The 13,578-nt window shown below is 46.1% G+C and overlaps 1 protein-coding gene across 3 annotated transcripts in view; it reads left to right on the top strand.

Annotated features, from left to right (window-relative positions):
* Nucleotides 1-13,578, top strand: part of LOC144783812 (cyclic nucleotide-binding domain-containing protein 2-like) — an 832,431-nt gene that overhangs the window by 454,726 nt on the left and 364,127 nt on the right. For all 3 annotated transcript variants that reach the window (XM_078662559.1, XM_078662558.1, XM_078662557.1), the window contains exons 9-10: nucleotides 4,656-4,917; nucleotides 7,391-7,541. In XM_078662559.1, coding sequence (XP_078518685.1) covers nucleotides 4,656-4,917; nucleotides 7,391-7,541 — 413 coding nt within the window. The remainder of the gene's footprint in view (nucleotides 1-4,655; nucleotides 4,918-7,390; nucleotides 7,542-13,578) is intronic.

Below are 13,578 nucleotides of genomic sequence, written 5' to 3'. Positions count from 1 at the left end.
AGAAGGGGATTCCCTCCTCAGGCATACGCTAACGATTTGTCCGCGATGCTTCCAGGAGTGGGTAGGTTAAGGAAATGTCCGACAGTCTCGGTCAGGACCTGCGGTCAGGACCTGCGGTATACCTGTGTGCCCTCCTCGCACTCCGTGCGAGGAGGGCACACAGGTATCCCGCAGGTCCTGACCGAGACTGGCGGTCATTTCCTTAACCTACCCACTCCTGGAAGGTATTGGGACCCCTGTCAAGCCGTTTTAATCCCACTTCACTTTTCACTAAACTGCACTCTCAGTAAGAATACCTGCTCTGCTGTAATCAGGCGTCGAAGCACACCCGGGACACATTAGGTGTCACTGGGTGGGCCCGATGATGAAGCATGCCACCAACTAGGTTGGTGGGTCAGGGCTTCATGAAGACCCAATAGGTGCCAATAGGTGCCAATGTACATGTCATAGCGTTCTGACACACAAGTCACGAATAGCTAGTCCTTGTTGATACATATATAAATGTACAAATTTGACATTTCTTGTAATCCACTCTATCACAATGACATTTTTGCACTTTTCTATTCTTGATCGTATTTTCATGTTTTTTTGAGGTGAGATGATAATTCATCCCGTTTTTTTTCTCACATATCATGCTCCTCATATGCACCAATTTCCTCATTTAGCTGATTAATTTGGGTTTGTAGTGTACTCCTATCTATTTCAGCATATTTCACTAGAATTTTCACAAGATAAGTGGACGCTTTCATGTTTCTACCAGCCCATTCCTTCAACATTTGGGAATTGAGGTTTTCAAAGCTTAGCCCCACACAATTCTGAGGCCACGTGGAATGTGACCTATTTCTAGGTACTTTGTTAATAATTTAAACTCCCACCATTTGACCTGTTCACTTTTCATTCATTTCTCCAATTGCCTCAATTTGATTTTCACATTGTCTTCACTTGAGACTGCTGCCGCTGTATGTGGTCTACTTCCTCCGCGACTCACCCGTACATTGTCAAATAATTTGTCAGCAGCTGCTTTCCTCTCACGCAACATGCTGGTGGACATTCTGCACTGTTTTACGTCCTTCTCAGTGTGAGTTAATGCCTTCTCACTGGGCCCACTGAGCTTATGGAACCACCCACCTGATCTTCCTTCGCTTACCCACAATGTTCAGGTTGCACGTCCGGGTCCTTCGACTCTTCGCTGTGTACTCTCCAGTCTCTTTGTGGGAGTGGGGGGGAGGGGTAGCGATTACTTCTCCGAAGTGCTTCCAATTTTGGGCAGATGCTGACGATTGCTAACCTGGGAGGGGGGCTGTGAAGCGGAAACAGCCATTTCTGTGTCACTATATCAACTCCCATCTCTCAAATAATCCTTTCGGACTGGGTGCAGACAACAGTATTTCTTTTGAATAAAGAGTTTATTCCATTGCACGAACATCCACCATAACTAGTTTTGGCCACAACATTAGCCCTGCTGACCTGCGCGCTCCACCATTGCTAACACATTTATATATATATATATATATATATATATTACTTACTGCCGATCGTTGTCAGGAGGTAGTTCTAATTTGGACCTAGTTTCCATAGGAAAAGAGTTTTTGGTTTATCAATAACTTTAGCAGTGTTTGATGAGTCCTCACAAAAATTTCAAAACAAGTGTGGCACTCACTTTAGCTACTGTCTTGAAAGTTTTGGGGTGATCCGTCAAGTGGGGGCTGAGAAAAAGAGGGGATCTCAAAAAGGCATTGTCCCCATGCAGTTGCCCATAGAGATTGTAGACATGACTAAAGCCCGAACCGCTGAACAGAATTACACCAAATTTGGGAGAGAGGTAGTTCTTGGTCCAGAAAGAGCCCTTTTAGTGCTTTGGTATGAATCCTTTCAGTAGTTTCTGAGATATTGAAAGAAAACCAAATTTGTATATCTAGGGACACAGATCCTCCGCGAATCCAACCGATCTCGTGCAGACATCTGATTGGCTGCCCACACTTCAACCAAGAAGTGTTGGCAGGCATTTTTGGACTCTGACTCAGCTGAGTTCCAAACAAGAAGGTTTAAAAATAAGAGAAGGGGTAGGGTAGGACATTACTATTCTAACTCTTGGGGGTGCAACAGTGGGGAAGTGTTGGACAGTGTAGAGGTAAAAATTACTATTCTAACTCCAGGGAGTGCAACAGTAGGTAGGGTAAGTGTTGGATAGTGTAGGGGTACTATGCGTTGTAATTGTATGCGTTTTAATGACATGCAATGTAATGCCTGCGTTGTAGTGTCATGCATTGTAAAGGATGTTGCGATGTAAGGACTGCGTTGTAAATGTAGTGCGATGTGATGACTGCGTTGTGAAGGTTGTTTCCCGTCCAGCCATGGTGAGTCCTAAGCGCAACTGACATCGTTGCCATTGTTCAGCTACGCTTGTGGTTCAACAGTTAAAAGTTAACAATGCTTCCGAGGTCTCGTGACACCACAACCACATACTGCAATACTGAACATCCTTTTATTACAACACTTCTATATTTGTGTGGGTATATTTTAAAGTTTACAATGGTTTTATTTTTTTGATAATCTTGCATTTGTTAAAAATGCAAAAAACATTTAAAGTAAATATTGCTGGATTTTAGGCATCTTGTTTTTGCCTTGTTGGAGAGGTTTTTCTCTCCACTTTTAAAAGTCATCACTAAGAGTGAAGAAGTTGAGATGTAGGTTGAACTGTTCAGTATTTAGGAATATTTTTGAAGATCCTTAGATAGAGAACGACTGTTCCTGTCCATGCTGATATTAAGTAACTTGCTAGGCTATGTAACCTTATTGCCCTGAAAGAACCCAAAAGAAAAGAAATTTCCCTTGAGACAATGCTACGTGAAGGTACGATACCAGGCCTCACAGTGTGATAAGTACATACAATGAAAACATATAGGTATTTAAAAATTCGTTTATTTTGAATAAGTTAAAAACACAAGTGTAAATTTCACTAATCTAGGTCCCTAATCTTAAAACATGGTTAAAACAATACAACAATTGTGACCTGCACAATTTGAGAAGAAAGGACAGAACAGGTTCAACATAAAATCGTTGAATACAGTTTGTATATTCTGGCTCCATTGTACTAACACCAATATTGTATTGCTATGACATCAGCATATCAGCTCTGGTGTTGGAGACTTGAATTATACCCCTCTGTGCGTCGACGCGTTTCGGTGGGTTCTTTCTTATAGTTACCACCTTTATCAAGACCAATGATAAGCTGTCACAATCAGGGGGTATATGTAATTGCCCTGAAATAAATTATATACAAATAATGAAAACTATGCAAAAGCATTTGTTACTATTCATTACAACCTGAGATGTATGCTATCCAGGATAACCAGAAAGCTCATTATAAATGTTTGAGCATCAATCCTATCATCCAAACTACACATGAAAAACATATCTAAAGTTTTCTATTCGGATTTGCAAGATAAATGGAGTTTTACGTGAGTGGAATGAATATCTCAATTGTACAACGGGACCCCTAAGTACAATGCTGGCGGTTATTCACTTGTGGGGGTACCTCGTGTTTGATCAAACCGAATGGGAAGATTGCAATATGTGGGGATGAGGAAGAAACGGCTAGTAAGCCTGTCAAGTTTCTAATTGCAATAGAACACCCAGAGTTCATAATAGTACCCTAGTTTTGCGGGATTAAAATTTTTTTTTTACTTGCTTACCCCGGATTCTTGATGAGGATCACTTCTTATAGTGAATACTCTGTTTGTGATCCGGACGATAGTTTCTAGTCGAAATTTGGGGATCACAAACAGAGTATTCACTATAAGAAGTGATCCTCATCAAGAATCCGGGGTAAGCAAGTAAAATTTTTTTTAAATACCTATATGTTTTCATTGTATGTACTTATCACACTGTGAGGCCTGGTATCGTACCTTCACGTAGCATTGTCTCAAGGGAAATTTATTTTCTTTTAGTTGTATAACCCCATTTCCCTTGGTTTTTCAAGGGGTACCTCTCGACTTCCTTCACCTGAAAGAACCCAACCCTAATCAATGTTGGAGGCCTCAACTGCTAACCTTATGCCTTGGTTGAAGGACATTTCAAGTGTTCAAAATCAATGTCCATGATTATGGAATAAAGGAGACTAAATAAAAGCTGATTTATTAATCACCCACTCCACCACAATAGTGACAAAAAACATAAAAATTTGACTAGAAACCATATGGCTGTAAGTAAAGATTGAAAGTTTAGGTGGGCAAAAGAATGCAATTATATGTTTAGCTAAGGATCAGATTTACACTGGAACTTGCTACCTCTTATTTTCTTACACAACCCCCAAATTAAAACCTACTTCAAAAGCATACCTCCCCTAACATGGGTTACAACTAATCTCTCACTGTTCCCTTTTCCTACATGTATTCTCCTCAATCACATCAGCATTTCCCTGTCTGAATATGTAAATATGATAATTATATGTACTGTTATGTATTGTCTTGTATTGCCTATTTATTTATCGTGGTATCACAGCCTCATCTTGATGTTATCCACCACAGTTGCTTATAATCTATGAACTGTAATCCGGTTGCTGTGTGCAGCAGTCAAGATGCTCCTGCTGCTCAACAAAGAATATTAAAATACACTAAATAAGTAAGTAATAGTTTATCATGTGTGATTTGCAGAAACAGGGAGCAACCCGAGGGAGAGGCACCCACTAAAAGCCAGAAGCCTGGTGCCTGACATGCAAAGCCCTCGTGGCACCTTTCCAGCTTCCCCCACCCTTGTGCATTCACCTAAAGCTTTGAGGGATAGCTATGCTCCTACTTTGGTGAAGACTCCATTGATGCTGCCCAGTGTGACAAAAACTTACAGGAAGCATGAATTCTTGAACTATTTGAATGACAAGGAAGACAGAGAAGAGGAATCTTTCACTGCAAGAAGCAAGTAAGTCCAAAAAATGCATACTTCACCTGCAAATAGAGCTTTACGTGATGTTTTGTCTTATGGTGCACACACATCTTGGAACTTTGTTGCATTATGCACTATACACATGGCAAAAAGTAGGCATAAATGATTCATAGACTGCGCCATGGGGTTAAGTGTCCAGCACGTGCACTGGGGATGAAGCAATTGGAGACAGGGCATGTGGATAGCAGAATGGCAAGCCCATTGGCCTACCTGACATTATCTGAACCCGAACAGGAAAGGCAACCTGGGCTAGGAATGGAAAGCAAAGGGGGTGATAAAAGGGACTCCAGTTTAGATGGCACACTGTTGCCTGGTTGGTGGTGAATTTGTGTGGGGTAAGTGAAAGTAAACATGTAGTAACTGAGTATATTGTCACAGCAGGGGACTTGAAGGGCTTGAAGCAGGAGAGCCTAAGAAATAATGTATGACATGAGTGTGCAGTAGTGACAAAGTTATTTGGAAAAATGGCTGCTGTGTGATTTTTGACAGTGGGGCGGCTGTGGAGGCCCAAGTCCAGGTAGCCATGTGGGGCCAAAGATATGTGGATGGACAAGCTGGCGGTCACATAGTGGAGTAGAGATTGCAGGCTTCAGCTCTATGTAGATGGGGTTCCAGAAAGTAAGGGATGAATGAGAAATATTGGAAAGACTATAACTGTCCAAGGAATGGGATAGTAAATTCAAGAGATCAACAGTCTTGTGGCTGATGTCCGTCCACAGGCCATAAAGTAAGGGGTTCCCTTTTGGTCCTCCCCAACAAACCTAAATAAAATTGGAAAGTTCTTAATATCTCTGATGATCTGCAACTACATTTAAGCCAGATTTGGAGGATGGCATCCACAGCAAGACAAGCTGTATGTTTATTATTATTATTCGGCTGAAAGGAGTGTAATAACGGCCATCCGCACACTACTCTAAAGAGGTCCAATCTTACCTAGCCATTCTTTGGGGATCTGGACTAACAACACAAAGTAGACCTTCAGTGCGACAGAGAAGCATAGAAGCCCACTTTTCACTAAGGATTGGTTGTTCAAAATTCACAAATCCTTGCAGCCTCTGGCTGCAAGGTTCTACATTCTCATATCTTCTGTAGGTGGTTGCTAGTTATAACAGTCGGACCTCAGGTAAAATATACTTTACTTCCCAGTGGCATACATGTCCCCTACAGGGAGCTCAGTCTTCTTAGGTAAATTTTTATGAAGAATTCCAATAGTGTTAATGAGCAACTTATTTTGGTAACTAGTCAAGGCCTATTCCTTGTCCCAGTTCCTTGTCAATAGCCTTTATCTTTGAGGCATGTTAACAGTACTGGCTCTGGGCCTCTCCTACACCAGGGCTTCAGGTAGAGAGCCAAGTTGGGCAACAGGGATCCATTCTCTATGAACGCAATCAGCACTGCACTAGATCACCTGCTGTCACTGTGGACATGTGGGCAGACCAAATGCCCTTCTTGTGCTCAAATAATATATTACATTGGGTAGACTAATGATCTTGTTAATTCTGAGGAGCTTGGGGGATCTGAAAGGGGAATTTTCCCACTCCACCTCCTTTCCTGGTGCTCCTCAACTTGCCTATGTTCATAATTCAGACGGACTCATCCTCCCTAATCTTCTATAGATAAATGGGTTCTCTGCGCGCAGGTGGGTAAAGTGAACTCTGGCTACAGATGAAGAAGATTGGAGATAGTAGATGTCCCCTTTTCTGAAAGTAAGGTGTCTCTTCTGCAGATAATGCTGGAGATATTTGTGTGTTCATCTGTTCATTAATCTTTCAGGTACAGTACACGAAGGCACCAACATTACAATTATTCAGCTGTAAAGAGCCTTTCAACTGACCATAGAATCTCTCAAATATTTGCACATATTGCATGATTACATGAAACGCTCCTTGTCCTTAAGCATAGTACATTACACTAGGACACACATTGACACACTCATCCTAGTCTTAAATGAATCCATTAACCACCTACAAGACATTTTACATCCCCATAGTGATCCAAAAGACCCATCCATGACAACTTCACACCTTCCCTCCATTTTATGTTTTTGGGGTATCTGGTGACTGTATACTTCATCACCATGGGGTAATATTCTAGATACAATTATTTTGTTAGCACCTTCACTCTCTCATCGCTTTAAATGTTGATACAAATCTGCAGGATGTTTGACCTGTCAAATATTTATTTTCTTGTTAATTAATTAACCTTTACCCAAGCCTTGACTTGTTCAGATGCTTTGGAAAGGAATGTAGGAGTCGAAGTTTATGATACATTTTCAATCTGTATGGTAGCTCCCACAGCCTTAAGTGCCTCTCATTCCATGACTGAATGTCTTTTTTCAGCTCCCTTTGCTAGCAGGCCTTCTGGTGATGATTTTGTGGGTCTTGAAGTTGTTTTTAGAAAACCAGGGTTGGTCAAAGGACTTAAGATCCTTTTCTATTTGCTTTTTCAGAGACTGTGACTCTTTTCTTGAGGATCTTTCTAGGAAGAAGACCCGCCGACTGGCACAGCCTATGATCCCAGCAGCAGGGGCAGATCTACCAAGCAACCTAGTAGCATCAGTATATCTGCGCATTGATGCACTTTTGCCTGGACAATATTTTGTAAGTCACTGCACATACTGGTTTCCTTTTTTTAAATTTGGTAGATCTTATTAACAGTGTTTGCTTGGAATGTTTTTAAATCTTTAGATTCCCTAGCTCTCAATTGTCCAGTCATGGAACTTGATCTTCAAACACAAATCAAGCCCACACAAACCCAAGAATAAGGCCAGGGAATTACACGGCAAGGCAGAACCAAGTTGTGTGATGGTTTGCCTGAGTTTTGCAGTTAATTAGGTAGGAGCTTGGCGCGCATCCGAGATGGCCGCGTGAGCACAGGGCTCCCAAGTTCCTCGCCGCCCTTCGCACATATCCTGAGAGATATCCTGACTTTGACGACGGGTTCTTGAAGATGAACCTCAGCTGACACCTTAGCTGTTTTCAAATTTAACTTGGACTTCGGGAACCGCCGCTACGTCGATCTGAGCTTTTGAGGCCCGCCCCACGGCGACACCGGGGGCTTGACACACCAAGATGCCGGGAAGCAGTTGAACAACAACGGCCTGAGGGGCTACCCCTGCTGCCCTGAGTTGACTTTCGGTTTCGTTCTTGGGCCTCCGGCCTCATCTGATTGCGTGATAGCTTCGCCCCCCCCCCCCCCTCCGAGCTCTAGCCTAACTCTGCCTCTCCATTGTGTGCCAGCGGTCGTGAGTGCTTGGGTGTTGGGCTGTGCTGCTGCTTTCGCCTCTGGGGCCCACTTTCGTGGTCTTCGGTGTCTGGTGGTGAGCGGCCATTTTCACTCGGTCTCGCGGGCCCCTTCAGGGCACACCATTCAAAATGACTGCCAGGGCTGACAACGAGAAGCGGAAAACCAAAACGCCTCTGCGGGGGGGACCGATCCAAACTAACGTCATGGATCGCTATACCCAATCCAAGGGGTCCCCCCGTGGCACCAGTCAAACTCTGGAGGACTCCAAGGAAGACCCGGCTGCGTCGACCGAATTGACTCCGCAGGATGTCATGGGCGCCATTGCCAACATGAAGGCTTCCATTGGCCAGCAATATGAGGCCCTCGCTCTCAAAATTGACACTGTAGCCGTTGATGTTACTCTGATCAGAGCTGACTTGTCGAAGACCAACGAAAGGGTCAAGTCGCTAGATCTGAAGACTTCTAGCCTCACGACCGATGTGTCTAACCTGCAGACGGAAATTGGAAATCTGCGATCCTCCAATGATCTCATGGCCCATCGACTGGAGGATTTTGAAAACAGGGCCCGACGCAACAACATACGCCTCATTGGCGTCCCTGAAAATTCGGGAACTCTGGCAATGGATCTCCTTGTGGAAGACCTTGTCTTGAATCACCTCGCCCCTACAGGCTTGAGTAAATTAGCGTGCCCATCGAGTGCCAGGCGGGAAACCGAAGTCGGGTGCCCCTCCGAGGCCTATCATCGCCAGAATTTTCAATTTTAGGGACAGAGACATTATCCTGCAGGCTTCGAGAGTGGGTGGCCCCGTAAAATTCGAGAACACGACGGTGAGTTTCTACCCGGACTAAACCCAGCTTGTTCAGAGGCAAAGGATGGGGTTTTAGGGGTTGAAGCGAAGGCTGAGAGACGTGGGCCTGAAATATGCGATGCTATTTCCAACTAGGCTGCGTGTCGAATACGAGGACCGGACTTTCTTCGTCCCGAGAGAGTTAGTGACTAGCTGGATACTCTTCCCAAGCAGAATGACTCAACTGGGCATCCCGGTGGAGCCGAGGGTGGCGTGTCGGAACAAGAGTGACATTATGATTCCAGACTTCCGAACAATTGACATGTCATACAGCTGGGTTTGATACTTCTTATACCACTGTGTCTTATTGATGTATACCCGAGGGTGGCGGGGGGAGTGGGACTCTTTCCTCCTCAGGGGTTCTTTTTGTAGACTAGTTTAATGTTAGGGCGACAGGCACACTGCAAGTTGGGGTGGCTTCTGAGTCTAACGCAGGGGTGCAGGGTGGGGGGCGTTGTAACGGTTTCAAGTTGGGGGGTGGAGGGGGGAGTTTGGGTGTTTGTAAGTTTCTTTCAAGGCAACGTATTGTTTTTCTTTCTGATCTGGTCATGGTGTTCGTTATGGGGTGGATTCTGCATTTCTTTCCGGGATGGGGGTAGTGGGTTGAAACTAATGTGTTGGAATGTCAATGGATTGGGAGATAGGATAAAACGGGGAGTGGTGTTACAGTTGCTGCGGCGCCTCCCCCCCCGATATTGTTCTATTGCAGAAAACGCATCTGATTGGGAACACGTGCCACGCCATGAATCGGCGAGGGTATCGTCTTGCGGCACACTCTGGATTTACTTCTGGTTCTAGGGGCGTAGGCATCCTCGTCAGGTCCTCTCTCCCTTTGGAAATAGATGATGTGATTCTTGACGATAGGGGGAGGTATGCTGCTGTCACTGGTAGATGGGAGGGGAGGACTGTCTCATTGATTACTGTATTTATCCCGCCGGGTCTACAGACCTCGACTTTTGTCGACCTTGGGCGTGTGGTACTGGGGCTCGTAGAGGGCATCTTGGTGATGGGCGGAGACTTTAACTCGGTTGTCTCCGGTAACGTGGATCGCTAACCCCCCAGAGATCTTACCAAGTCTCAATCGTGATTGAGTGGGTTTTTGGACACCCTGGGTCTGGTAGACTGCTGGAGGTTGATGCATCCGGATCAGGTACAATACACCTTCCACTCTGGAGCCCATGGCAGTCTCTCTAGACTCGACTATGTTCTGATGCCAGCGGCGCAAGCCTCCTCTGTCAGAGAGGTGAGGCACCTGGCCCGGGGCATATCCGATCACTCCCCATTGTGGCTTAGCATGGATACTACTATGAGTAATGAGGGTCGGGTCGCCCCAATAAACCCCTGGTATCTTCGCAATCCCAAGACCCGTGCTGAGTTGATGAAATCCCTCGATCATTATTTTGTTGAAAATGTGGGGTCTGTGTCCTCTGCTGTATCATTGTGGGAGGCTTTTAAGACGCTGATCCGTGGGCAGGCTTTATCTCTAATCGCTGGTGCCAAGAAAAGTAAACATGAAGAGGTGGTCCGTTTGGAGACTGAAATAGCCGAGCTGGAGAGAGACCTGGAGCTCGGAGTGTCCTGTGCCAAGCTTCATTCCTTCAGCCTTAAACAACTAGATTACAGAACCCTGGTGACTGATGCTGTGAAAGTCATGAATAGAGAGCAACAGGGCAGACTGTATGATGTTGGAGATAAGGCAGGTAAATTGATTGCGTGGCTGGACAAGAAAGAGAGGGCGAGTCGTGTGGTTCCTGTGATTGAGAAACTTGATGGAGTGTGTGTGACTGACCCGGCTGACATTGTTGAATGCTTTGTGGAACATTTCCAAACTGTGTATTCTCCGGTCTCTAACAGGCCGGAGGAAGACTCTCATTTGTTGCTTCGCGATATTGCATTGCCCTGCCTGTCTGACGTTGACAGAGACCCAATGGACGCGGCACTTTCGGCGGATGAGGTGGCTACTGCTATTCATTCCGTGCGTTCTGGCAAGGCCATGGGTCCCAATGGTCTGCCCATTGAATTATACAAATTATGTCCTGACAAAATGGCTCCGTATCTTCGTGATATGTTTCTAGAGTCGCCAGACATCAGCTCCCTTCCTCGTGATCAGTGTCTTGTTACCATCGTGGTGATTCATAAGGAGGCGAAGCCGCGGGATCGCTGTTCTTCTTATAGACCCATCTCGCTTCTAAATGCCGAACCGGAAATTCTTGCCAGACTATTAGCTAACCGCCTGACAAAGGTTATTAGTGACTTGATCCACCCGGATCAGTCGGTTTTATCCCACACGTAACACGGCGCTCATCTTGCGGCGCTTGCATGGTGTTCTCGCGAGGGCGGCGTCTCTTCGTGAGCCGGCCATCTTGGCTTCCTTGGATGCTACGATGGCCTTCGATACACTAGAGTGGCCTTATCTCTGGGCCGCCCTTGCGAAATTTGGTTTCGGCCCCGGGTTCATTGGCTGGGTGAAACTTTTGTATGAGGAGCCACTGGCGCAGGTGGTCGTGAATGGCCGAGTATCTGAGTCTTTTGTCCTCGGGAGAGGCACACGGCAGGGCTGCCCATTGTCACCACTGCTTTTTGCCCTTGCCCTTGCCCTGGAACCGCTGGCTGCCTGGTTGCGGTGGGAGCCCTCGATTAAGGGTATCCAGTTGTCCCCGGATTTCGAGGATCGCGTCTCGCTCTACGCCGATGATATCTTGTTGTATCTTACGTCCCCTCGAAAATCGCTGAATGTTTTGTTTGACGTGCTTACTTCGTTTGGGAAGAACTCGGGCCTTGTGATCAATTGGGCTAAATCCTGTGTATATTTGCTTTCGGGCGGTCTCCCTCCTTTGCCTCGCAGGTGCCCTATTCAGGTCTCACCGACGGGATTCAAGTACTTGGGGATTTTAATATCTCTAGACCCCGTGGCTCGCTATGAGCGTAATCTGCTCCCTCCTCTTCAGAGATTAAAACTGGATGTCGTGCGCTGGCGCAGGTTGCCTCTATTACCACTGGGGCGCGCAGCTCCTTTCAAAATGTTGTCCTTGCCGCGGTTTTTGTACGCGCTTCAGAATACGTTCTATACTATTCCGGCGAGCTATTTTCGAGAGGTGGAGAGTCTGCAGAGACGATTAATCTGGGATGGACGTTCGCGTATCGCCCTCGCTAAACTCACACTTCCCTGGTACGACGGAGGTATAGCGCTTTGGATATCAGGCGTTATTATTGGGCCTCGCAGCTGAGTGCGATCAATCGTGCAACGTATGCTCCAGGTTCTAACCCGGCATTCGAGATGGATAAATATTTGCTACCGGGCGGGGACTACAATAGGGCGCTCTATTCCAAGGTGGCGGGGAAGGATCTATCTGGACCCACCAAGATTGCTGTACGATTGTGGCATGATGCGAATGCGGCTGTGGGATGGAGGGATCGATTGACTCGAGCGACCCCGTTGTATGCGTCTGAAAGGTTGGGATGTCTCTGGAAAACGAAAGGGTTTGAAAAATGGGATATGATTGGTATCAGCAGAGTGGGCAATCTTTGGGTCAAGGGCAAAATCAAGACCTTTGCGGCATTAAAGATGGAATATGAATTGAGTGACAGGGAATTCTTCAGGTGTGCACAGATTCACCATGCTTTAAATTCGGTTTTCCCCGCGGGTACCGACATCCCCGAGTCCTCACCCCTTGAAGATCGGGTCCTCGACGGCCACGTGCCCGACAGTACCATTTCGTTGATATACAAGAAGTTGATCAACAACCGGGTGGATCTGCTGGCGCGTCTCAGGGAGGTTTGGACCGGTGACGGTTTGGAGCTGGATGACGAGGATTGTCAATTTGCATTATCCTCGCCTAAGGAAGTGGCGATTCCTGCCCGTCTCCGACTCGTTCAGCTCAAAATCTTACATCGTGTATATGTTACTGGTCCGCGCTTGATTATTATGGGTTATTCCTCGGATGGGTTATGTAAGCGCGGTTGTGGAATGGTCGGAACTTTCCTTCATATAATTTGGGAGTGTCCGGAGGTGGCGACGTTCTGGACTCGTGTGCATGCCGTGATGGGAAGGGTCACTGGAGTGGTGTTGTTGCCCAAAGCCAGACGCTGCCTGTTGAATGTGTGGGAGCCGAATGATTATAGCGTGGCACAGACGCAGTGGGCGACCCTTGGGAATATGATCGCTAAGAGAGACATTGCGCAGTTGTGGGGCTCCCGGCGGCCGCCCACGGTATCGGTATGGAAGGAGAATGTGGATTGGTGTATGTTCAGAGAGAAGACTGTGTATGTGGCGCGGGGCAGACCTAGGAAATGGAACAAAATTTTGAGCCAATGGAACGCATACCGTGGAAATACATGTACGCCTCCATTCGTGGAGAGCCCAGATGTCCCCCTCTCCCCCTGATCCGGCATTCCATGTATTACGTACTTTATGTTATCTCTGATTTGTTTCCCCGCTGCCCCCCCCCCCCCCACTCCTTGTACTACTGATCAACTGTGCTCAGGTGTCCTCCTCTGTGAACACATGTCCATGCGCATTGTATTTTGACTTGTATGTTGTTTT

This window comes from Lissotriton helveticus, chromosome 10, assembly GCF_964261635.1.
Source record: "Lissotriton helveticus chromosome 10, aLisHel1.1, whole genome shotgun sequence".
NCBI classification, from domain to species: domain Eukaryota; kingdom Metazoa; phylum Chordata; class Amphibia; order Caudata; family Salamandridae; genus Lissotriton; species Lissotriton helveticus.
This window is presented reverse-complemented; position numbering and strand designations above follow the sequence as displayed.